Below are 27028 nucleotides of genomic sequence, written 5' to 3'. Positions count from 1 at the left end.
AAGCTAATTCATGAAATACTTGGCTACAAAAATTATTTTTTAATTTTTTTATTTCCCTTTAGCTTTTTAAGTTAAGAACTTAATTAGTTATAACTGATTGAAATGTCTAATGAGTATAATACTCTGCTACCTAAAACACTAATTGTTTTTTAGATCATCGAAGTCGTACATGTGAAATTATGTTGTACCAAGCCACAGCCACGACATGACACCATTGCACCAAAGCAAATGTATGGAATGGTCACTACTATTCTCGAAATGCATATGTATCATATTACCTATCAATGCTTATTACCCCCTGACTCCCGTTTGCCCATTGCCCATTGCCTATTACAAACCAGCGATAATGTAAGTCCATGCTTCCAGGTGTCCATCCCTGACAGCGCTAATCAACAGCGCTTCTAATTGTCCATCGCCTATTACCAACCAGTGATAATGTAAGTCCTGTCTTCAGTTGTCAATCCCTGACAGCGCTAATTAACTGTGATGTGTTGGTTTCCAATTGTCCATTGCTAGTCAGCGTCAATTAACTTCCCTTATTAAGTTTCCATCTTTGTCATCTTATTACTATTGTCGTCTTACAGGTACATATATACGGTCTCTGCTTCATAGCATTATTCACCTGATGAAGGAGTCAGTATATACTCCGAAACCTTGAGTTCCTTATAATAAAGAAGTTGACATCCATAGTTCTCTTCCTTAATTTAAGTATACAATGATACAATGATAGAACCTGCTTGAAATATAATAACATGATAATGAAGAAAATTAAATTTAGATTTTGTTTATATAGAAAGAAGTTCAACAGACAATTAAGACGATAGAAACGTCAATACCAACAACAAAGGATGTATGAATTGGCTAATGACTTTATGCAGAGAAATTGTTTGAATTTTTTGTGTGAAAAATCTTCTTGAATTTTTTTGAAAAGTTGGCCCCGCTAATTGTAGGAAAACAAATATCCTAATGGAAGATTCTATATCCTAATAGAGAGATTCACTGAATGTGTCAAACACTAAGGAACAGGCTTACCCTTGGTTATAATATTTTACAGAATCTGACGATGGCGAGAAATATGCTTCGTTGCACTTACAAAATATTAGGATTTGTTTGTTTGTTTTTTAACGCCGCACTCAACAATATTCCAGCTGTGTGACGGAAGTCTGTAAATAATCGAGTCTGGACCGAACAATCCAGGAATGGTATCATGAGCATCGATCTACGCAATTGACATGCATCAACCAAGTCAGCGAGCCTGATCACCCGCTCCCGTTAGTCGCCTCTTACGACAAGCATAGTCGCCTTTTACGGCAAGCTTGGGTTGCTGAAGACCTATTCTAACCCGGAACTTCACCGGTCATAAAATATTAGGAACAACCTGTTTGATGACCAATTGCTAGTAGACCAAACATTTGCCGATCCCTCAGTAAACAGTCTTGCTAGCAAAGGTGAGGGTAGACTTTGTCACGATAACATCCCTGTTGAAGTTCTCCGAAATGAGATTTGTGAAGACTTGTTGACTAGACTTATCGCCAGATCGTAATAGCTGGGCTCAGCACCAATCATTTTCAACCAAGGATCTATAAAACCTATCCCATGGGGTATCACTGGTGTAAGATGATTTAAATTACCGCCTTGTTGACAATCTGTTCTAAGGTGATGTGAAATTGGGTTTTTGACGTCGCGTCCAAGATTATTGCACTTACGGTATACAGAGACGTGTATGCACATGTGTAATGGGAGGGCGTGGTTTGATTAACATGGAGGCTCTTCATGATAGAATTGTTTTGAGCACTTTTACCAACATTTATTTATATGATGATCCTCTTGTGAAGCATGTCAAGACTCATTATAAAAAACAAGGCATTCCAGAGTTTCCTTAAACGAGCCAAGGATGTGGGACATAATCTCAATGTCAGTGTTGATATTGTTGATGGTTCTGTACTGCTGGACTGTATAGACATGAGTGTCAACCAAGCGAAGTGCCATATCAAATCGGCCCAGACTCAGGTTTTCAAGGAGAGGCTATCCGAACGACCACTACATCGAGTTTATGTGCAGTGTGTTGAGCAACACTGCAGAGTCGTTCGCTTGTATGAAGTCGGCTGGCCTGAAAAGTGAAACAGCAGGCTTTCTGTTTGCTGCTCAGGACCAGTCACTTCCCACATAAAACCGTCAATGTGTGATTTTGCATCAAAATGTAAATATGAAATGTAGACTATGCAATAAATTTAATGAGACTGTCCAACACATTGTCAGTGGATGCCCAGCTTTGGCACAAACACAGTATCTATAGCGACATGATGGTGTTGCTCGATCATTTTATCACCGTCGTCACCATGCTTGTGGTTTCAACAAAGAGGGCCATCCATAGTACGACCCGGAATATGTAGAGGGCGTCAGGAAAAATGAGGGAAAATGATTAAAACAACATTCTTTGGAATAGGCCCGTATACAGCCTCAGATGTATCCTGGCCAACAAACCTGATCTGCCATTCACTACATAGTTAAATACTAATACTTGAAAACAAAACCTCCCTATGCAAGTCGGCAACCTTGATTGAGTCTATATACTTGCTTATAGAAGGAACCCCTGTATAGAATAATGCATGACGTCACCGGAGGTTTGTAAGACAGTATAACGTGTTGGTTACAGTGATGTTCATTCCACTACACAAAGGTCATGTTTTATTCCACGTTTCTCAATTTATCGATTTATCTTGTATGTTTCCCATATAGTGAGTGGTCTATTTACTCCTATCTATATTTTCCAGGGTCTGAAACTTCAACTGATCATGAGAACCTTATGGGACAGCATATTAAAAAACTGTAGGCCCAGTGAAAAAACAAACTGTTGGCCCAAACATTTTAGCTGAACCGCTTGCTATAGAAATTACAAAACGGAGACTCGGTGGTGATAAATAGAGCCAACATTTATCAGGAAATGATCAGCTTGTAAACCATCTTTGCGACTACATGTCATACACCATTTGAAAGGTCTAAGCCTACTGTTTGTAAATATGAAAGTTATGTTTATCACATCACTAAAATAATGCTTAATAAATAATAACTTAAATAAACTGCAGGCCGCAAGGGCTGAAATATATAACTATCAGCCCGAGGACAAATCTGACGGCCTCGGACCTACCAGCCGATGTCTATTTCGAAAACTGATGTTTCCCATAAAGTGATTGGTCTATTTTTCTGTTTCCTATATATAAAGTTAGTTGCCTATTTATATATGTGGTTTCGCTAAAGGTATGGAGTAGCACAGATGTGCACATTTGACCTGTGTACATACATTTTCAACATAAACACTGCACTGTTATACCAATTTTAAAATCTAATTGGACAGTCTGATAACATATCCAAGTATGTCAATAAAGTAGAGTTTTTAGCAATCACATGATATTTAATATTGTCTAAGACATATCCGTTGTTATGGACCATTCTTGATTAAACCAGCGCGACGTGTAAGGATCTCCCCCTATGCCCATGCATATATGGCTTGGTATTGATCTTCACAGCGTGCTTTGAAGTAAACCGCGCTGATTCGCCGTGATCAGATGGATAGACACAGGTGATGATCCGCCTTCTGGTAATATGCCATGCGTTAACATAGGACTGCAGGTACCGAGACACGCCATGTGTCAGCATGTTGCAACGACCGAAACCTCTCATTTGTCACATTAGTCTACCGACGGGAACGTTATTGATGTCTTCACCTATAACTTTGTGCCCACAGATGACAGCAAACACCAATTATGGTTTCTTACATATTTAAATAGACGGTGGAGTATTTCAAGACATTGCGCATGGATCGCTCATCAGTTATGGTATTGGAATCCTAAGAACGTATTCAACATGAAGCATTTAAAAGTTAAGATACAAGCTGCTTGTTTCTTGCTGCGTCTTAAACTATTGCTGTTAGGTTCTTGTCAAGCAAGGGAGTTCCGACTGGGGATGTTGAGTCCGTTCCGACATGTCCGACTTGGCTGGGAGAACAATGCGGCAGCAGCAACTTTGGCCATCGAGAGGGCACAGGGAGAAGGACTCCTCGCTGGTCACAACATCACGTAAGTGTTTCTTTGAGAGGCATTTAGAAGTTGGAGTACTAGGTAAGGATAAGATATATGGATGAACAACTTCTTTATTACAATTTGGAGCGACATGTCGGTGTGGGTTTATGTTACTGACTTCACCGGTCAATATGTTTACCCATTTGTGTACACGACAGGCTTCTCCATTCCAGTGTAACTACATCTTAGTTAGTCGCTCATAATTGTTATAAAGAAGTTGTTCATCCATATACACCTATCACTTAAGTTGTATTAAGTGCTTATAATAACAAACGTGGATGCTATTCCACAGAATGTCGTAATGTAGAATGTAGCTAAGTTCCTTTCATAAAATGCATGCTTAACATTAAATGTTAACAGCGGTAGATTTAGATAGATATACACAAAGAAAAAAGTTAAGCACACCCTAGTATATTTCATTATTGTTTGGCACGAAGGCGATTATCAAACGCCACAAGATGGCAAATAATCGGCATGCACAACGCAGGAATGTCTTGTAAAGCCATTGGTCGGAATTTGGGGTATCATCACTCTGTCGTAAGCCGTTTGGAGAGAAACATGCTCAGACCGGTGATGTACAGGACGGAAGACCTCCTGTGACGACACATCGCAAAGACAGGGACCTTCTTCGTCTCATACGCCGAGAACCCTTTTTAACAAGTACTCATCTGAAACAGCTGATGACAATGCCAGGCCTCATCGTTCGCATGTAGTCGTGGATTACATGAAGACCAATGCAATAACGGCTCTACCATGGCCAGCAATGAGCCCAGATTTGAACCCCCTTGATCATGTTTGGGATATTCTGGGGCGACGCATACAGGCACGAGATTATCCTGTTCAAGATTTACGCCAATTGGAAGCAGCATTGCATCAGGAGTGGTTGTTGTTGGCTTATCAACAGATCCAACGTCTGACTGGAGGCATGAGACGTAGGGTGGAATGCGTCATCCTGGCACGTGGCGGTTATACCCGCTACTTATCTGTTTCTCGTGTCATGTCAAGTAGAGACTTTAAGGAACATTTTCACATGAAACATCAAACGTAACGCGTTAAATTAATCCTGCAGCTCCATACTTTTTAAGGTATTGTCTGTGTGACCATGATGTTTTTGTCAGTACATTTCAATCACAACTAACCAGTATCTTCTTTATTTGTTGTCAAATGGTTATCCGATGACATTGGTATGGCCCAGCTCTTGTGCTCAGTCATCCCATGCCATGATTCTTGCATTTGTCATGGTTCAGAAATAGGGGTGTGCCTAACTTTTAATTTGTGTATATCTTATATTGGTAAATCAGACGAATTGGTCCTCAGTACGTTTATACCTCCTTAAATGACATTTCAAGTTGTCATATAAACGTGTAGCACGTTAATATATGACAGCCTAAACTGTGATGCATACCTTCCTGTTTTACTGTCTTTTGTTCTCGTGTCCTTATCGCGTAATGGCTGCAATATTGCCAATGCGATGTAACATTTTAACTTACCCGTGTAGATCCGGGTTAGAATGGGTCTTCAGCAACCCATGATTGCCGTAAAAGGCGACTCTGCTTGTCGGAAGAGGCGACTAACGGGATCGGGTGGTTAGGCTCGCTGACTTGGTTGATGCATGTCATCGATCCCAATTGCGTGGATCGATGATCATGATATTAATCACTGGATTATTTACAGACCGCCGTCATATAGCTGGAATATTGCTGAGTGCGGCGTTAAACAACAAACCAACCAACCAACCAATCACGTTGATCGATGCTCATATCAATCCCTGGATTGTGTCGTCCTGACTCGATTATTTACAGACCGCCGTCCTATATCTGGAATATTGCTGTGTGCGGCATTAACAAACAAACAAATAACATTTAACTCACTCAATCACTTAAATATGACAGTGATGGGTGCTCTGTGAAATCACGGGATTCATTATCAGTTAGCAAACAAATAACCGTAAAGGTGAAATATAAAAAAACAACACACACGCTCTCACACTGACAAGAACGCCCAACCACATATACCCCAGAAGACTTTTTGCAAAACGTCACTCGTTTAGAAGTGTTTGGAAACTTCTATACCATATATAACTCCAGTCTTTATTGAACACCTCCCAGGCGTATTTATTCCTCCTTATGTGAGACAGAAAAATATCAATGTTTGGCGGATGTTTGGATGCACACAAATAGGAGGGAGGATTAAACTCTCAAGTAGTTAGGCCCACACCCACCAACAGCATAAGTGTGACGTCATGGCTATACGCTAATAGCATTACAAACTAAGCACCCGTCCCTGAATTATGATTGTTGTAATTTTTTCCACCTTTACAGCTGTGCTGGAAATAAGTAAGGTTGAATGATGTGTTAAAACAAGTGCCTATTGGCACGCTGTGATACGTTTGTGTAGTTTGTTTTTGTGTGATATCGATCAGTTCATTGATTAGTGATTTTGTACTGTTCTACAAGAGATGTACATCGCGAAAGTAGGTTACATGACAAAAGGATCTTAATATTTTTGATTATCTTCTGCCTGGGTTAATGGACCGCGAGTAGGTTGAATTCAATGCACTATTGTATACTGCTTTTTGTGTGCATGCGAGATAGACCCAAATATAAACCGCTAAGCTTCTTCAAGCAATTTTTTTATCTCGATAAGACAATCCATTTAGTTTAGTTTATTTGCTACAAAGTAAAACATATACATGTGGTCGGAAACGTTTCATGTCACAATCTGGTTACCTTCTACGGGACATGAGACTATGGGGAGCACTACCAACGAAGCTGACGCCCTCACCCCACCCCACCCCACCCCTTATACACAACGAGATGGAATGATGAGGATTGTATAACTACCTATGCATATGGTTACTTAGGGAGGTAATACAGTATCGCTGGGAACTATAAGAAACTTCACTTCACTTCACTTAATATAATATAAAAAAGGCTGACCTTGTTTCATAACCAAATCGACTACTGCTATATATTTAAGCGACCAAACTGGGTTAGTTGCAAGACCTTGACCTCCTTCGAGTTCACTGGGATGGTATAAATATCTTACACTTACTCTATCTGGAAGACTGGAAGAGGGGCGGTCGGGTAGCCTAGTGGTTAAAGCGTTCGCTCGTCCCGCCGAAGACCCGGGTTCGATTCCCGACATGGGTACAATGTGTGAAGCCCATTTCTGGTGTCCCCCGCCGTGATATTGCTGGAATATTGCTAAAAGCGGCGTAAAACCTCACTCACTCACTATCTGGAAGTTGTTGTTCTTTACCTCTGCATGGCGTTGAAGATACATAAATGACAGAATTCATTTTAATTGCTTTAGATGGTTTCTTACCAATTATTCTTGTCACTTCATTATTTAGCGCTGATACAACAGCTGATAATCGTGTCACCAATTCCACTGATCTTTTATGAGTCATCACCATCTCCTGAGCATATTGATATCCAAACAAGCACTCTGCTAATGATCGGTTAAAATCTTATAGCTTGGCTGTGATGGGCCTCTTTTTCAATATGCCTGATTGTAACATCATGCTTTATTAATAGTTTAGTTACTGAGCCCATAAACTCGCGTCTAGGATCTACTTGAAATAACGCAGGCCACTTAAGGGTCCGCGTTTATATATGCGAACCAGTCCATTAGCTACTTCTTTTGAATGTATTGAGGTAAATCGTTCAACCTCTTTGTATCGACTTCCTACATCTACTACTGTTAAAGCATGTTTATATGTTTTGCGTCTTACTTACCGTGTAAGAAAGAAGTGGTCAGCCCGATGAACTTCATTAGTTGTGGCAATATTAATTTTTTTCCCCGGTATATATCGTGGGACTGGCAAGTATATTTGCCATATTGCTTGTTTCCTTAACCAATCCTTAGCAATATCTTTAGATACCTTAGCTAGTTTTTGTATTGCTCATTTACCTTTCCAATATCATAACGGGTTAAAGTACATTTTATCCTTTATTAATTAATATTGATGTTCCTTTAATTCATGTTGAATAAAAATATGTCCGAAATAATGCTGTCTGTATAAATAAAAATAATAGAGAATATTTTCAAAACAATTTGGTTTAAAGGTTACTAAAAGAATAGCAACATAGAAATATGGATTTTCAAATGATAACATGTTGTATCACACAATTTGTGTTTTAAGGTAAGTATCTTGCCGCATCGTGATATTATATTTATGTGGATTGATCCGATCACCCCATCGTCTATACCACTATCACTTTTTATTTTACGGCTATGTTTATAATGTTAATAATTGTTTAATTCTAGACGTATTTGTATAAAAAGTAAGATAACTAATACTCATACCAGTTATGAGTAACTCCCCAGCAACCTATGCTTATCTCTCCATGGGAATATTAGATATTAGGAGGTCTCCCGTCCCTCCGTGGGAATATCAGATATTAGTAGGTCTCCCGTCCCTCCGTGGGAATATCAGATATTAGTAGGTCTCCGGTCCCTCCGTGGGAATATCAGATATTAGTAGGTCTCCGGTCCCTCCGTGGGAATATCAGATATTAGTAGGTCTCCGGTCCCTCCGTGGGAATATCAGATATTAGTAGGTCTCCGGTCCCTCCGTGGGAATATCAGATATTAGTAGGTCTCCCGTCCCTCCGTGGGAATATCAGATATTAGTAGGTCTCCCGTCCCTCCGTGGGAATATCAGATATTAGTAGGTCTCCGGTCCCTCCGTGGGAATATCAGATATTAGTAGGTCTCCGGTCCCTCCGTGGGAATATCAGATATTAGTAGGTCTCCCGTCCCTCCGTGGGGATTTCATGTGAGAGTAGGTCCCAAGCCACCTGTGCATGTTTCTCCGTTGGAATTGCGATTAGAAGTGGTCCACGTCATCCTCTGCTTTTCGTTATCCACTTCAATGTGATCTGAACACTCTCACACACGCTCTCCACTTCAATGCGTACTGGACACTATCTACGAACGTTCTCCACTTCAATGCGTACTGGACACTATCCACGAACGTTCTCCACTTCGATGTGGTGTAAACGCTCTCACACACGCCCTCCACTTCAATGTCTGAACGATCTCACACACGCTCTCCGTTTTAATGCGGACTGGACTCATTCTACCAACGTTATCCACATCAATGTGGGGTGAACACTAACACACGTTCCCCACTTCATTGACGTCTATCACACACGACCTCCACGTAGGTTAAAAATGTACACTATAAAGTATGTTCTTCAATGTGGTCCGAACACTCTCACGCAAGTTCTCCACTTCAGTATGATCTGTGCACTGTAATGCACGCTCTCCACTTCAATGTGGTCTGAACACTCTCACACACGTTCTCCACTTCAGTATGATCTGTGCATTGTAATGCACGTTCTCCACTTCAATATGGTCTGATAACTCTCACGCACGTTCTCCACTTCAGTATGATCCGTGCACTGTAATGCACGCTCTCCACTTCAATGTGGTCCGAACACTCTCACGCACGTTCTCAACTTCAGTATGATATATTCACTGTAATGCACGCTCTTCACTTCAATGTGGTCTGAACACTCTCACACACGTTCTAACTTCAGTATGATATATTCACTGTAATGCACGCTCTTCACTTCAATGTGGTCCGAACACTCTCACACATGTTCTCAACTTCAGTATGATATATTCACTGTAATGCACGCTCTTCACTTCAATGTGGTCTGAACACTCTCACGCACGTTCTCAACTTTTGTATGATCTACGTAAGGGTAAGATATATGGATGAGCAACATTTTTATTACAACTAGGAACGACGTTTCGGTGAAGGTTCTAACACCGTTATCAAGCAAACGTGATGTACAGTGTATGGTTGACAAGTATATAATTATACACTCAGGTAGGAGGCAGTGTGTACTGAGGCGATTGATTGATGGTCGGAGTCTTTGATGTCTTTATATTTGACTGTTATAGTGATCTAAAACTTAATCTTTGGCAGAAAGTATCCCTTATTAACTCCTCGTTTATCTCCTGCAGTCCAAACCGTATTCTTAATGCAGTACGACGATCTGGTTAAACCACTTGCTGCATTAATCTGGTTTCAATGTTGTCGAGAAGAAAATATAATATAAAACAAGAAATTGGGTTGTTGTACACAAGTGATAATTCCTATCATCTTTCATGTTTTGATGTGTTGTGTGGTTGTTGTATGGAGATGCTGCGAGTTGTGATGAGTGACTGGCCTGTAAGGTTGTGCTGTATGCTTGTTTCGTATTGTCGGGTTTAATTGAATGTATATTTATGTGTGTTGTTTATTTGGGAGTGTGTATATGCGACAGTGGATTGTTACTTTGATAGTGTCTTTGTACGTGGTTTTGATGCTTCTTTTTGTGGATTGGGAAAGGATGTGGATGCGAGTGAGGACATGGTTGATAATGCAGATGAGGGAGTTAGCATGGATGCGGGAATGGGTACAGGTGAGGATATGTTTGAGAAAAAGGGTGTGCGTGAGGGTAATGTGTGACGGTGTGGGTGAGGGTTCGGATGTGATTGAAAGGTTGTCAATGAGGGTTTGGATGCGTTTGAATGAGCGGGTGTGTTTGAGTGTTTTGAGTAAGCTGCTAGGAGTGAAGGACTGGATGTGAGAATGGATGTGGTTGTGTGTATATAGGATGCTTGTATGGGGGATAATATTATGAATGTTATTTTCATAATTACTATTAAATGTGGTGTGTACATATATAAAATATTTTTTTTATGAGTCTTTTAGTGTCTCGTAGGCCATTTTGGCCGGCCCTGAATTTTTGCATTCTTGCCTTGTCATTTTATATGTACAGCGGGTGACACTATAATAAAATATTCTTCTTCTTCTACAACGTTTTGAAAGCATTGCTGAGACCTTGAATGTTGTAACAACTTTGGAGCAAGTGTCGTATGACGCACTTTGAAATCTGCCTGGAATGAGCATGGTCGATTGTACCTCAATGCGTGTGAAATTTAGACGCCAAAGGCTGGAGCTGCAGCATATCCGTAGGAATTCGTCTTGAGCCAGCCATGCTTATCGCAAAAGGCGACTGACTTGATCGGATGGTCAGACTTGCTGGCTTGGTTGATGCATGTCATCGAATCACAATTTTGCGGACCGCTACTCATTATTCAATCACTTGATTGTGTGGTCCAGATTCAATTATTTACAGATGCACGTCTAAGGCGTTTAGCACATTTGTGAAACCAACGATCTCGGATATGGTGCTGACAAACTAAAAATCATAATCATCACGGATGTGTGTGAATCTACGGTAACGGGATTTTGCCACGTCTAAGGTATGCAAATCTGAACAGCGAGTAAAGGCGTCTTTTCCTCATAAATTGAAAGATGTGTGTATAGAAATCAATGCTTCTTTAATGAACAAGCCATAATGAGAGAATATCGTGTTGTTTTTGGAAAATGGATTCCACATATGACACACATATATTGACAATTTGTATGGCATATACTTTTTAAGAAGCGTGATAGACCTGATCTACCGTTTCACAAATATGTTTTATGGGATGAGTCTTCAAATAGTTTTAATTGATGATTTGTATATGGCATCTCACACAACGGAAACTGTTTGCATGTACTGCATTTTGACCAGTGTCAACGCAACGAAATCGATGTTATCCCGACGACAATGAATCAAATCAAGATTATCGACATTAATTTATCCTGAAAATTTGCCCATGTCATCAGTCTGTGCGTGCACTCGATAATCTAAGCAATTATGAAACTGACGCATCAGATTATCCATATTCTGTATGAAGTTTAGTTTCATGTTAAGATCTTCATTTGTGAGTGAACAATTGTTGTGTGGATCATGGGCGTGGAGGGGTGGAGAGGGGAGGGGATAGCTGCCATTTATTTTTATGTTATACTATTAACGCTAACATTGTCCTGGAGGTCTGTCGAAATATAGGAATCTTCGCCTTAATTGTCCAATGCATTATATATCCCCAAAGAATACAACAAAGAATAACAAAAGCGACAAAACCCTATACATTTTCCAGAAGGGTAGTTTGCTGTCAAAAAGGAAAATGCAGTTATGAAGGTCTAAGAGTTTAATGTGTGTCATTACATAAATATTTGCTCCTGGGTATTATCTGAAGTAAAACATTATAATCGCTTAAACATGGTCAGGGTGAGGCATCACATGCAAGGAAAGTTATATTGGGTGCTCTGTGAGCATTTTGAGACTTAACACAACTTCGTTTGATTTAATTTTCATGATTTGTGATAGTAAAATAGTAGCATCTCTTTTATGTGATAGAGATTTGGGAATAATTTTTTTTATTCATATTAAAACTATTCACATAATGGTTTGTCAGCCATTACTTGGCGTGAAGTCGTCGATCGACACATAATTGCATTGTTTTGGTAACTATTTGATTGGCATTCTAGAAGTTGGTAAATCAGTAAGAAAACGTACAATTCTATGGATAACCACTTCTGGTTTATTGCACGAAGCGACGTTTCGATGTCGTATCTTACACCGTTATCAAGCTGGGGTGACAACAACCAAGTGATGAGAGGTATATATAAATGACATGTTGATATAAGAAGAGAACAGTACAGTAGAGAATAACAATAGCACACGGGTTATGAAGCCAGATGTACAATAAGGATAAGGATTAAAAAGCTGTGACAAGCTGATTGGATCCTATTGTGGCCATTAGCTTTGAGGATGATACTATGGAATCGATGGCTACTTGGTGCTTAAGTAATCTGCTGATTTGATGAGAGGTCTCCCCAATGTAAGGTAGGGTGATTGTGATGGAAACGGATTCTGATCTGGTCGGTTTTGGTTTTGGGCTGGAGTGTGGTGGAGATGTTGTTGTTGTTGTTGCATTAGGTGTTTAAGAGGTCGCCTTCTGCCTAGGCAATTTCGGCTGACCTGTCCCTCTTTGGGACTCCTGTGTGTGAGAAGGGTTCACATATCTATTGTGAGTTCGGTGTTCACATAATTTCTGTTTTTGCATTGATATGATTTCTATTTTCATATATTGATATGATTTCATTTTTATCCTTGGCGGCTCTGTTTATATACGTTCGAGCAGCTGTCCATCTCTCAGAAATAGAGTTAGTTTGGCCTTCGCTATTGCATCTCTTGGCTTAAGGAGATTTATTACAGATAGCGGATCTAACTGCAATTCTTGTTTTAACCTAGCCCGGGCTGGGGCATGGTCTTGACATTCTAGTAACACATGGTCAATGGTTTCAGCCTGATTGCAAGATGAACAAACCTTGTCATAGTGCTTTTTTTGACCGAGTCTGAGGCGTGAGATAGCAATTTCAATTTTCCTTTCATTTGAGTATGAGTTTGGCTTTTGTTGGACCTTGGGTTGAATTTTGTATAGCCATCTGCCGATCTTACTTGCGTCCAATTGGGCTTGCCATCTTTTTGCTATGGAGGCTTTGATTTTGCTTTTTATCTCTAGTTTACTAAAGGGAATCGGCTGTATATCCGCTTTGTCTAGAGCTAGCTTCGCCAGTGAGTCTGCTTTTTCATTTCCATGAATATCTATGTGAGAGGGGATCCAACACAGCTCCACCTGTTGCCCTTGGTCCGATAGTTTTGTATATTCGTATAGAATATTGTTGACTGTGTTTGGCCTGGAGTTTGAGTTTCTCCCACTGATGGCCTGAAGTGCACTTAGCGAGTCTGATAGGACGACTGCCTTTGCTTCCGGGAGTTAGGTGGAGATGGTCCTCTTGACTAGCTTAGTAGGGTAGTGGTTGAGACATGCTGCAGACGTTTAAGTCCATGGTCAAGGTCAAGGTTGCTAGAACAGGTGCTCTTGGCTCCACTGACAAAGGGAGCCAAGAATATCTGCTCCAGCAACCTTTTGTTGTCATAATTACTGTACAATTCATGTCGTCATTTAGGGGCTAAAACAAGGACTGGTCTGCTCGGAGTCAGTATAGTGTGTCTGAGTGGGGTATTCATGTTAAACTGCGGCATGGTATCGCAGTGTGCTAGCAATATAAAATCGGCATCAGTCTGGACTAGTATCAGCCACCAACACACACGTGCTTGCACGTCGCTACATAAGTTCAATAACCCTATTTCACCCGGCCGTCATTACAAACTTGACAAAGAGCGTTTACATTATGTCTGTTAACGTTGATTAAATCAATGAGCCTCCGGAACACATCATAGCAGAGCATTGTTAACAACAGAACAGCGTGTTTATACAAAGGGGGTCATTTCCATTTTGTGACAGCGTTAACAGGCGATTCGCTGTCTGGCAAACATTTGATTATTAAAATGATAATAATGAAGGTCGGGATTTTTGTATGTTGTCTATTTATACTTGCTGTATACATTGCAAGAAAAAATGGGTTTTTGTTGATACATAAACACAAAAATGTTTGTCGTTAATCAATGCTTCTGCGCCTGAACGTGAACGTGATTGCTCCGTTAGGCACATTCAATATGCAGACCTGGTGGAATTGGAAATCAATATTCTTTATTGCGTTTTTAGCCAAAGGCTAGAGCGCCAGTATATCCGTAAGAAAACAGGCATTTTGGAAATGGCTTATTTACAGCTTATTAAATCTCAAGCCGGAATTGGACAGGGTTACCCTATAGCTGATAATGTTTTGTTTCTGTTTTTTTAAAGCCTTTCATTTTCGTAGCGAGGTCAAAATTATAGACGGTTCTGAAGAGGAGTTTCACCAAATAGATTAAAAGCGGTGTAAGCTATTTATAATAGTGTGCGATTATGTGTCAAATTTGAAACCCTGTCTTCTGATGTATTTGATTGTGATTTTAGTGTGCGTCAGGGCTGTGTCCCAAGTCCTTCTATATTTTCCATGTTTATAAATGAATTAGCGCTCTTAGACATTGGTAGACCATGAATACATTTACATTTGGACGTGACAGAATGTTTTTTTCTGTTTTTGTTATATTGTGGTATCTGTTGAACTTTTTGATTAGGAAAAGGGAATAAAAATTCTTGAATGTTATTGTAATGAATATCAGTTAAAAGTTATTTTTGTTGAAACTAAAGATGTTGTTTTCAAGAAGGGTAGTTTGCTGTCAAAAAGAAGAAAAATGCCATTATAAAGGTCTCAGAATTTAATGTGTGTCATTACATAAATATTTGCATCTGGGTATTATCTGAAGTAAAACATTATAATCGCATAAACATAGTCAGGGTATTGTATCTCATGCGCGGAAAGTTATATTGGGTACTTTCAGAGCATTGTTTAGGCGAAACACAAGTTCTTTTGATTTATTTTTCATGATTTGTGATAGTAAAGTAGTGGCATCTCTTTTATGTGAAAAAGATTTGGGAAATAGAAAATGTATTAAATATTGAAACTATTCACATCATGGTTTGTCAACCATTACTTGGCGTGAAGTCATCGACACATAATTGCATTGTTTTGGTAACTATTTGATTGGCATTCTAGAAGTTGGTAAATCAGTAAGTAAACGTACAATTTTATGGATAACAACTTCTTGTTTATTGCTCGAAACGACGTTTCGATGTTGTTTCTTACACCGTTATCAAGCTGGAGTGACAACAACCAAGTGATGAGAGGTATATATGAATAACATGCTGATATAAGTAGCGAATTAACATGAACGACATGTAATAGATAACAAGTAGCATGCAGATAATTGGATGAAGCCAAATGTACAGTAAGAATAACAAATAGCACACAGGTTATGAAGCCAGATGTACAATACGGATAAGGATTAAAAAGCTGTGCCAAGCTGATTGGATCCCATCGTGGCCATTAGCTTGTAGGATGATACTATGGAATGGTGTCCCAGTGGTCTTCCCAATGTAGGGTAGGGTGAATGCAATGGAAACGGATTCTGATCTGGTCGGTTTTGGTTTTAGGCTGGAGTGTAGTGGAGATGGTCCTCTTGACTAGCTTAGTTGGGTAGTGGTTGAGACATGCTGCAGATGTTTTAGTTCACGGTCAAGGTCAAGGTTGCCAGAGCAGGTGCTCTTGGCTCCACTGACAAAGAGAGCCAAGAACATCTGCTCCAGCAACCTTTTGTTGTCATAACTCATGTACCTCCAACTTTTACATGCCTATCAAAGACTTTATTATGTTACTGACCAACACACTCTGCCAGGTCTGTGCAGATCGGACGATGTACTTCGTTCTTCAAGTCAGTGCAGTCAGCAGCATTGCAACTCTGTCCCGATGTCCTGTCATTAATCGAGTGTGGTTAAGGCAAACCAGTGACTGAGAACTTGAACAACGATCCGTGCCATCGGGCCATGATGACACGCAATCAGTTAAGTCACGGAACCTGGTCATACATTCAACTTCAGTCGCATTGGGGTCTCAATTACTTTAATACGTTTCCTGGTATGGTTATTGGAAATATAAACACATGAATTTGATTTTGATTATGTGTTAATTGCATATTTCTTAAATAATACTGAAGAACTTCACTGTCATTAGAGGGCCGCCTCTGTGGTCTTGTGGGAGAGCGTCCGCCCGGAGAACGGAAGGTCCGGGGTTCGATGCCCGGACGCGTCATACCAAAAGACGTTAAAAGATGGCACTTGTTGTTACCCTGTCTGGCGCTCGGCATTAAGGGGCTAAAACAAGGACTCGTCGGCTCGGAGTCAGTTTACTTTGTCTGATCATGAGTGGGGTATACATGTTAAACTGCGGCATGGTATCTGGAAACATTTGATTAATAAAATGATAATAATGAAGGTTCGGCATTTTTGTATGTTGTCTATTTATACTTGTTGTACACATTGCATTTATTATGTGTTATATTGATACATAAACACATAATTGTTTGTCGTTAATCAATGCTTCTGCACCTGCACCTGAACCTGAACCTCCGTAAGGCGCACATTCATTATACAGATCTGGTGGAATTGGAAATCAATATGCTTCATGGTCATCTAATGGCACCCTCTCATGCCCACACCATACAAGGACGCATCGTGAGTTCCTGCCAGGGGCTCATCTATGATAACATATGAACATGATTATGTACAAAGCATATAAATGTACATATACCCTTCCATTGTGTTGACCTTGGCTTTCATTTTGCTATTGCTCGTAAATGGCATGCTTACCTGTTCCCTGTTACTTTACCGTGAGTAATGTACGTACAAACGGGGCCCTGAGTTACTTTACCGCGAGTAATGTACGTACACCTAGGGTCCTGAGTAACTTAATCGCGGTAATGTACGTACACCTAGGGTCCTGAGTTACTTTACCGTGAGTAATGTACGTACACCTAGGGTCCTGAGTTACTTTATCGTGAGTAATATACGTACACCTAGGGTCCTGAGTTACTCTACCGTGAGTAATGAACGTACAACTTGGGTCCTGAGTTACTTTACCGTGAGTAATGTACGTACAACTTGGGTCCTGTGCTACTTTACCGTGAGTAATGTACGTACAACTTGGGTCCTGAGTTACTCTACCGTGAGTAATGTACGTACACCTAGGGTCCTGAGTTACTTTACCGTGAGTAATGTACGTACACCTAGGGTCCTGAGTAACTTAATCGCGGTAATGTACGTACACCTAGGGTCCTGAGTTACTTTACCGTGAGTAATGTACGTACACCTAGGGTCCTGAGTTACTTTATCGTGAGTAATATACGTACACCTAGGGTCCTGAGTTACTTTACCGTGAGTAATGAACGTACAACTTGGGTCCTGTGCTACTTTACCGTGAGTAATGTACGTACAACTTGGGTCCTGAGTTACTTTACTGTGAGTAATGTACGTACAACTTGGGTCCTGTGCTACTTTACTGTGAGTAATGTACGTACACCTAGGGTCCTGAGTTACTTTACCGTGAGTAATGTACGTACAACTTGGGTCCTGAGTTACTTTACCGTGAGTAATGTACGTACAACTTGGATCCTGCGTTACTTTACCGTGAGTAATGTACGTACAACTTGGGTCCTGAGTTACTTTACCGTGAGTAATGTATGTACAACTTGGGTCCTGAGTTACTCTACCGTGAGTAATGTACGTACACCTAGGGTCCTGAGTTACTTTACCGCGAGTAATGTACGTACACCTAGGGTCCTGAGTAACTTAATCGCGGTAATGTACGTACACCTAGGGTCCTGAGTTACTTTACCGTGAGTAATGTACGTACACCTAGGGTCCTGAGTTACTTTATCGTGAGTAATATACGTACACCTAGGGTCCTGAGTTACTTTACCGTGAGTAATGAACGTACAACTTGGGTCCTGAGTTACTTTACTGTGAGTAATGTACGTACAACTTGGGTCCTGTGCTACTTTACTGTGAGTAATGTACGTACACCTAGGGTCCTGAGTTACTTTACCGTGAGTAATGTACGTACAACTTGGGTCCTGAGTTACTTTACCGTGAGTAATGTACGTACAACTTGGATCCTGAGTTACTTTACCGTGAGTAATGTACGTACAACTTGGGTCCTGAGTTACTTTACCGTGAGTAATGTACGTACAACTTGGGTCCTGAGTTACTTTACCGTGAGTAATGTACGTACACCTAGGGTCCTGAGTTACTTTACCGCGAGTAATGTACGTACAACTTGGGTCCTGAGTAACTTAATCGCGGTAATGTACGTACACCTAGGGTCCTGAGTTACTTTACCGTGAGTAATGTACGTACACCTAGGGTCCTGAGTTACTTTACCGTGAGTAATGTACGTACAACTTGGATCCTGCGTTACTTTACCGTGAGTAATGTACGTACACCTAGGGTCCTGAGTTACTTTACCGTGAGTAATGTACGTACAACTTGGGTTCTGAGTTACTTAACCGTGAGTAATGTACGTACACCTAGGGTCCTGAGTTACTTAACCGTGAGTAATGTACGTACAACTTGGGTCCTGAGTTACTTTACCGTGAGTAATGTACGTACAACTGGGGTCCTGAGTTACTTTACCGTGAGTAATGTACGTACAACTGGGGTCCTGAGTTACTTAACCGTGAGTAATGTACGTACAACTTGGGTCCTGAGTTACTTCATTGCGAGTAATGAACAGACAGCAAGGGTCTTGACTTACGTACAACTATGTCCCTGAAATGAACATAAACTAAGGTTTCCGAGTTACTTTACGCTAAGTAATAAACTAACAACAATGCCCTTGAATTACTTTACGCTGAGAAAGAAGCGTACAACTAGGTTCCTAAATTACGTTACCGCCAGTAATGAACGTGCGATTAGGCTTCCGCAATACTTTACGCCAAGTGATGAACGTGAAACTAGGTCCTTGAATTACTTGATGATGAGTAATGGACGTACACTTAGATTCCTAAATTACTTTACCGTCTTTACTTTTCTTCACAACATCAGCTTTTTAATTAAATCGTGATCATGTCGGCAAATTAAAAGAAATATTCTTAGAGGGAAATCGGTGTAGGCGTTGCATAAACTGACTTCCGCATACCAGTAACTTATAGTTCACATATGCCGGTAAAAACATTGTCACTTCGGCTGTGAGCCAGAGACCCATTATGCACATATTCATTGCCGGATTGTCACCGAGGGTCACCACCTCAGAGAGCCAGTGATTAGTGTGTTAGCCTCACGTCACACGGCCGGCCGCATTATCATGGTCAAGACTAGGGTAGTTAGGCATTGTCAGTATTAAAACCTACCGGACTGTAATTATTAAATGATGGCCGTCATCATCCATTGTTACAGCTGATACGCAGCTGACGCCTGGGACGTTGTGAAAGATATAGGACTTCGTAATGTTTAGTTTAATGAAGGCCTGAGATGTATATATATACGGCAATCGGAGGAAACACCTTTCTCTGTTCCAGGAGGTGATAATCAGTCTTGACTCTATCTCTACAGCTAATTCCTCCAACCTCCAATTAGTGGAAACTGTCAAAAAGACGTTTACGTCCCATAAACATTATAGACAGTATATATGTGTGTGTGTGTGTGTGTGTGTGTGTGTGTGTGTGTGTGTGTGTGTGTGTGTGTGTGTGTGTATATATATATATATATTGTTAGATATAGATCTAGTCGAAAATGTAAATCATATCTGATCATGTATATATATACATGTATATATAATTGACAGCATGCTTGATGTAATCTGCTGACTGTAATATACATATCTGTGGGATATAAAGAATAGTTTGATGGTTTTTCAACGTGCCCATTCCGTTGCTCCCAGGCGTTGTATTGATGGATTATGTTAAAACAGCGTAAACCATACCCACTCCCTCACTATTTCAATGTACTTATCCGATGATATGTAAATGTATAAAACTTTGTAAAAGCCACAATCTATGACATCATCTTAACCCACAGTGCCACTATCAGGTATATTCTTGATGCTAGTAGATCACCTTTACAGAAGCTGCTAACGTAAATCCTTCTGGAGTATCGTGCAGGAAGCTTAGGTACTAGTCCCCATGATCTCCAGCGATCGAGGTGGTCTCGCGTTGCTTGCTGGTGACTTATAGCCCGTGTATTAATTGTACAATGCAATATGAAATGGCTTTTATTAAAAATTGTATATAATTATTATTATAATGCTAAAATATGTTTGACAAATTCGCTTTAAATATAACCGATTTCCAATGGTCCAATCATATAATTTCCACAGCTATTCTGCCCTTTGGAATCTGTTCCGGCGGATAATCCACACTGCTTATTCTCTTGTATTGACAAGTTATATATATAGAGAATTCATCACTCATGTTTTTTAATATGGGAAATATCAACCGAGTCTTAGTTAATCGGTATTTGCCGAGCCTTTGGCGAGGCAAATACCGATTAACGGGACGAGGTTGATATTTCCCATATTAAAAAACACGAGTGATGAATTCTATTTATCATTTTCACATTTTTGCTTCCCAATTAAGGAATAATTGCATTAAACATTAACATCAGCAACTTGTCGAAATCTTACGTATAGATCGTGCGTAGTGATACATGTTTTCCATAGCCGTGTAAACCAAAATAAACAACCTCCTAACTCCTTGATGGCATATTATTTCGCTGAGAAAAAAAGTTCCTCGGATTATTTTAAACAAAATACTTGAACAGACTTTTGCAGAATAATTGAAATAATGTCTCCAACATCAAAGGTATCCATGTTGCACCGGCGAAAAAAGTCCCACTTCCGGTTATCTAATTTGCATATCTAATTTGCATACTTATGTCATTGGGGTATGACATACATGTTTTTATGTCATAAGCTTATGTCATGGATAAATGCTTTAGTTAAATGATAAATTTGATGTATATATATGACGTGCTTGCAGATATACAAACTTGCTGTGGTCGTTATATGGTCGAAATAATGCCTTTGCGACGATAAATGTAAACGTACTCACGAACTACGGAAGACGCCAGTGCAGATATCATGAAAAACTAGTTATAGATGTTTCTTACACCATTATGTAGACAGTATGATGAACAATACGATGGCCGAGAAAAAAGTGAGGGCTGTTGCGCTTATATTAAAAGTACGAAAACATAATGTATCGATGTCAGCATTTGTCTTAACCCAAACGAATCTTAAAAACGCTTACTGTGTTGTCGTTGGTGCTTTAAGTGTTTAAGAGATCGCCTTCTGCCTTAGCAATTTCGGCTGAACAGCCCCTCTTTGAGCAGGGCACACAAATCTGTGGTTCACATTCCATTACTCGAAAACTATTGTCACAGTCAGAGTTGGACATATCATCAAGTTGTGATCAGGATACCACAAAAAGGAACTAAGGAAGTACAATCGATGCTTCATCATTTTATACTGAGATCAGCGAAAAGTTTAAAAATAGAAAAGTCTCACAAAAATAATGAAAGTACCAAAACGCGAACAATAAACGCAATTGAAGAAAGAGTCTGTTTCGCACATTGTTTTCTCACCGAATAGTGATCTCAAGTTGTGATGTCACATTTCCGTTACTGAAGGAAAGGGGAGGATATTTCAATCATTTAATCCCACTCACACGAAGGAGAGTACAGTGTACAAATGATTATTGTTTAATTGTGGGTAGGAGAATATCGAAGAGTTATAAAGGGTGAAGAAAGGCTTTGCTCTGCCGAAAACGTGTGCATCCGACCATGTTATAGTAGGAAAGGAGGGTCGGGTTTGTTGTGCGATCAAGACCGTCATTTTGGACCTAATTTCATCCAACAAGACCACATGTAGTGCCTCTGTATTTAAAGTATCAACCTCCGCTGTACTTTCGTCTCAGCCTTTGAAATTGACAGACAGGACAAGTGCAAATAAGCCGCTTTCGATAAACGATATCAGTTGCGATCTATGCAAATCTGCAAAGTTGTATATCCCCATGAAAATTGCACCTTCACACTGTTGTTCTTCTGTTGTCAGAGTAAGATGGAGGGACGATGGCTGCAGCGCGCTGAAGGGGTCCGGCAACACTGTTCTGTTGAGGGATGAAGATGACGTTGACGTCTTCATAGGACCGCCATGTTCGAGTTGTATGTATGGCAGTTTGTACTGAACTGTTAACGCAATCGCATCCAAACTCACAGAACATCAATATTCTGTGAATACTGTTACAGTGAGTGAGTGAGTGAGTGAATATGGTTTTACGCCGCTTTTAGCAATATTCCAGCAATATCACGGCGGGGGACACCAGAAATGGGGTTCACACATTGTACCCATGTCGGGAATCGAACCCGGGTCCTCGGCGGGACGAGCGAACGCTTTAACCACCAGGCTACCCGACCGCCCCGAATATTGTTACAACTAGCGTTGTTATCATACTTTTACTTCAGCGTAAAAGAAGATTAAAGCTCCGATTGTTTTGTGCAATGGAAACGTGTTTATGTGTAGTTCGAAAACGTGGTTTGGCGAATTCAGCTTTGGCGTGGAATGGGAATATTCCTCGTTACGTTTTGGGAGATGTGGCTGCGGAGTATGGTAGTACCTGAAGAGATGTGGAAAGATATGGAGTATGGTAGTACTTAAAGATATAGTGAGAGCTGTGGAGTATGGGTAGTACTTGAAGATATATGAGGGATGTGGAATATGGGTAGTACTTGAACAGATGTGGAAAGATGTGAAGTATGGTGGTACTTGAAGATATATGAGGGATGTGGAGTATGGATAGTACTTGAAGAGATGTGGATGGCTGTGAAGAATGGTAGTACTTGAACAGATGGGGAAAGATGTGAAGTATGGTGGTACTTGAAGATATATGAGGGATGTGGAATATGGGTAGTACTTGAACAGATGTGGAAAGATGTGAAGTATCGTGGTACTTGAAGATATATTGAGGGTTGTGGAGTATGGAAGTACTTGAACAGATGTGGAAAGATGTGAAGTATGGTGGTACTTGAAGATATATGAGGGATGTGGAGTATGGAAGTACTTGAACAGATGTGGAAAGATGTGAAGTATGGTGGTACTTGAAGAGATGTGGAGGGTTGTGCTTCATTCTACAAATAGTTCCAGTGTTCCAGTGTTGGCAAATTACTGTTTTACTATTGGTTAATTTATATTTGATAGTCAAAGAATGTTGAATTCTGGGGTCTCTTCCATGAATATCATTCTCTTCAAAACGACATGTATTCTGTCAGTAATACGCTCCACATTCTAACCGAACCAGTCCCCAATAACACCTACCACCGCCAAAGGCTTACGGAGGCCCTAGAATAAGGGTTCTTTTTAATCTAGATTTGAGACGTCCGCGGCCCAAGAAAAGATGTCCATTCATACAACCACTTTCTCCATCACATTTCCTCCTTGAAATTACCGTGCACCTTTTTAAGTTAAAATATCTTTTTATAATGCCTACAACTCGCTGTCCACCAGTGTCGATTCCATGACAACAGATCAGGTTCTGGGAGAACAGGTACTTCCTGTCGACATGAAGACATATCGCCAAAATTAAAACAAATACATTAACTGATGATACACATTACCGGTGACGTTAAATCATTGTCAGGAAACGAGAAAACGCATTCAGTTAATGATGGAACTTTTCAAAATAAAAATATTAATTAATGTCAATACAAACGACATGTCCTCAAGTTATGAATTATCGGTCACTGGTATTTTTTCCGAAATGACAATATCATTTCATTCAATATGTATTTGTTTGTTTTATTTACCGTGAATCGCGAATGTTGACATCATGACGAATTCATCGTAGCGGTTCTTTGTTAGTACAGCCAATGAAAAGTAACGTAACTACATGTAGTTCAGTCAAGGTCCTTTAAAATCCACATTTTCAGTAACCTATGGACACTGTTATTTATATTTAACACTTTCTTCATATACTCACCGACAAAAGAATATATGTGAATCGACGCTCATGAACGCACCACGGGTGACGCCATTGACCCATGGCTCGAGATGCACCATTTGTCTTGTGCAGGATTAGCGTGTAAAGTTTGGAAATCACGTGCAGCATATCGTGATAAGACACTGTGGTAACACTTGACTGGTTGTTTTTTTTGTCATTAAGTGGTACACATCGGAATTTCTCTACTTAACGTACATACCTCTCTATATGTTTCTATGGTTCGCGGGGCGGTCGGGTAGCCTAGTGGTTAAAGCGTTCGCTCGTCACGCCGAAGACCCGGGTTCGATTCCTGACATGGGTACAATGTGTGAAGCCCATTTCTGGTGTCCCCCGCCGTGATATTGCTGAAATATTGCTAAAAGCGGCGTAAAACCATACTCACTCACTCACTATGGTTCGCGTTTCTTTTGGTGGTTAGTATATAAGGGGAAATGATTGATAGGGGACCGGTGACTGACAGACGACGTAAACTAAAGATGTACCACTTTCGTCATTATTTTCGGATTATTGTGTCGTCTTTCGTTCCCACACCCCCCCCCCCCCCAAAAAAAACAAAAAAAACAACAAAACAAACAAACAAACAAAACCACAAAACTGAATAGTTCAACCTCGGTATCTAGGTTTATGTTTAATGTCACAATCAACACTATTCCAGCTAAATCCCGGCAGCTGGTAATTAACCGCGTCTCGACCAGACAAAATAAAAAGTGAATATGACGAGAACGTCACACGCCGTCAGTGTAGGGCGACACACGATCAACCCTCAACGGGATTTCTTCACATAAGATTACAAATGTAAGATAAATATGGCTTTAAATACATGAACGCAACACACATTTGCTTCACAAAGAAGGAAGTGGCTGGGTTAGGTCATGTGGGTTAAATGTGTTTGGCAACATGCTCCTGCGTTCATGACTACAGGTTCATGTTGTTATTGTTGATACAATTTGGCAAAGAATGATAGTGATGACGTCAGCATTGCTGAATAATTATAAAGGTCTAACTAATGCATGTTGATGTAGCAGGGCGTGGAGTCGTCCAACAGATGACATCCTTACCTTGTCAGCTTGCTGACGGGGTTAACCTCTTTGGTCATGTGGACAAGGCGTCCGACCTCTGATCAGAAGGTTCGTGGTTCGAATCCCATCACGGGACTCGGAAATTTTATGGCCGCTACATTGGCGCCCAACGTGGGGCTGAGCACGTCCATATTAAATTTGAGCAAAATAAGCCTCAGTACCATACTATGCGGCCCGGGACGTTCCTTCTGTTGACGGGGGAGTATGTAGCAGGGCTTGGAGTCGTCCCACAGATGACATCCTTACCTTGTCAGCTTGCTGACGGGGTTAACCTCTTTGGTCATGTGGACAAGGCGTCCGATCTCTGATCAGAAGGTTCGTGGTTCGAATCCCATCACGGGACTCGGAAATTTTATGGCCCCTTCATTGACAATGATGTAACAAACATGTAACTGTCATATTGAAATTTGATACTTTCAGCTACAGTGCCCTCTGGCCTCTTAGCCTCGTTTTGGAATCTGCCAATGTTCAGTCAGGCGTCCACTGACCCACAACTGGGCGATAAAACAGTGTACAAAACATTAGTAAGACTTGGGCCCCCCTTCAACAAAATGGGCAGGGCATTTGTTGAGATATTTAACTATTATAAATGGTCACGTGTTATCATCATATCAAGGCGAAGAACGGACAACAAGAACGTTTTTTGTGATTATTCGTCTCGCGCGGCGGAAGAGATTTTCAGAGCCAGTGATATGACAGTCGCTGACTGGATCGTCATTGATGATGGCATTGGTGAAAGTGAAATCGACGACCTGCTGTTGAAGATCCAGCAACGAGGAAGAAGTATGGATCATGTTTTATTTGTAATGGTTGAACATTGATTGGAGTGTTTGTTTGCTTGTTGTTTAACGCCGCACTCAGCAATATTCGAGATGTATGACGGCGGTCTGTATATAATCGAATCTGGACTAGACAATCCAGTTATTGACATCATTAGCATCGATCCACGCAATTTTGGTACGATGACATGCATCAACCAAGTCAGCGAGCCTGACCACCCGATCCAGTTAGTCGCCTCTTACGACAAGCATAGTCGCCTTTTACGGTAAGCCTGGGTTGACCTATTCTACCGCAGATCTTCACGGGTCTTGGGTGAGTTGGGTTTAACGACGTTATTTAACAGTATTCAAGTTGTATTATGGCGTGTCTGCTAAATGTGGGAAGAAATGCCGAAGTGATGAATGTCTTTTACTATTTGGTGAACCCCACGAGCACGGGTATGGTGCTTACAAACCTAAAAACATAATCGGGGCGAACCAGGATTCAAACCCACAATCGTAGGTTTCTGATGTGTCGCGTCTCATAGACGGAGAGGATTAATGCAACTTTGAACACCATTTCAGTGATTTATCTAATGGTGAAGAGAACTAGGCTCCCCGACCGCCCCCACCTGTATCTTGACAGTCATGGGTGTTTAATGATGATGAGTGAGTGAGTTTCATTTTACGCCGCTTTTAGCAATATTCCAGCAATATCACGGCAGGGGACACCAGAAATGGGCTTCACACATTGTACCAATGTCAGGAATCGAACCCGGGTCTTCGACGTGACGAGCGAACGCTTTAACCTCTAGGCTACCCGACCGCCCCTGTAATGTGGATGAATCCCAGATTCGAAAACACAACCAGTGAAGACTGATCGT

The 27028-nt window shown here is 40.6% G+C and overlaps 1 protein-coding gene across 1 annotated transcript; it reads left to right on the top strand.

Moving 5' to 3' along the window:
* Nucleotides 1-3682: 3682 nt before the first annotated feature.
* On the top strand, nucleotides 3683-26207 carry LOC124136954 (receptor-type guanylate cyclase gcy-20-like). Its single transcript, XM_046503038.2, has 3 exons — nucleotides 3683-4076; nucleotides 22366-22475; nucleotides 25807-26207. Exons 1-3 carry the CDS (start codon nucleotides 3865-3867, stop codon nucleotides 26205-26207), a joined length of 723 nt encoding a protein of 240 aa, XP_046358994.2. The 5' UTR covers nucleotides 3683-3864.
* The last annotated feature ends 821 nt before the right edge of the window (nucleotides 26208-27028 follow it).

This window comes from Haliotis rufescens, unplaced genomic scaffold (assembly GCF_023055435.1).
Source record: "Haliotis rufescens isolate VD_foot unplaced genomic scaffold, xgHalRufe1.0.p SCAF_1, whole genome shotgun sequence".
Classification (NCBI taxonomy): domain Eukaryota; kingdom Metazoa; phylum Mollusca; class Gastropoda; order Lepetellida; family Haliotidae; genus Haliotis; species Haliotis rufescens.
This window is presented reverse-complemented; position numbering and strand designations above follow the sequence as displayed.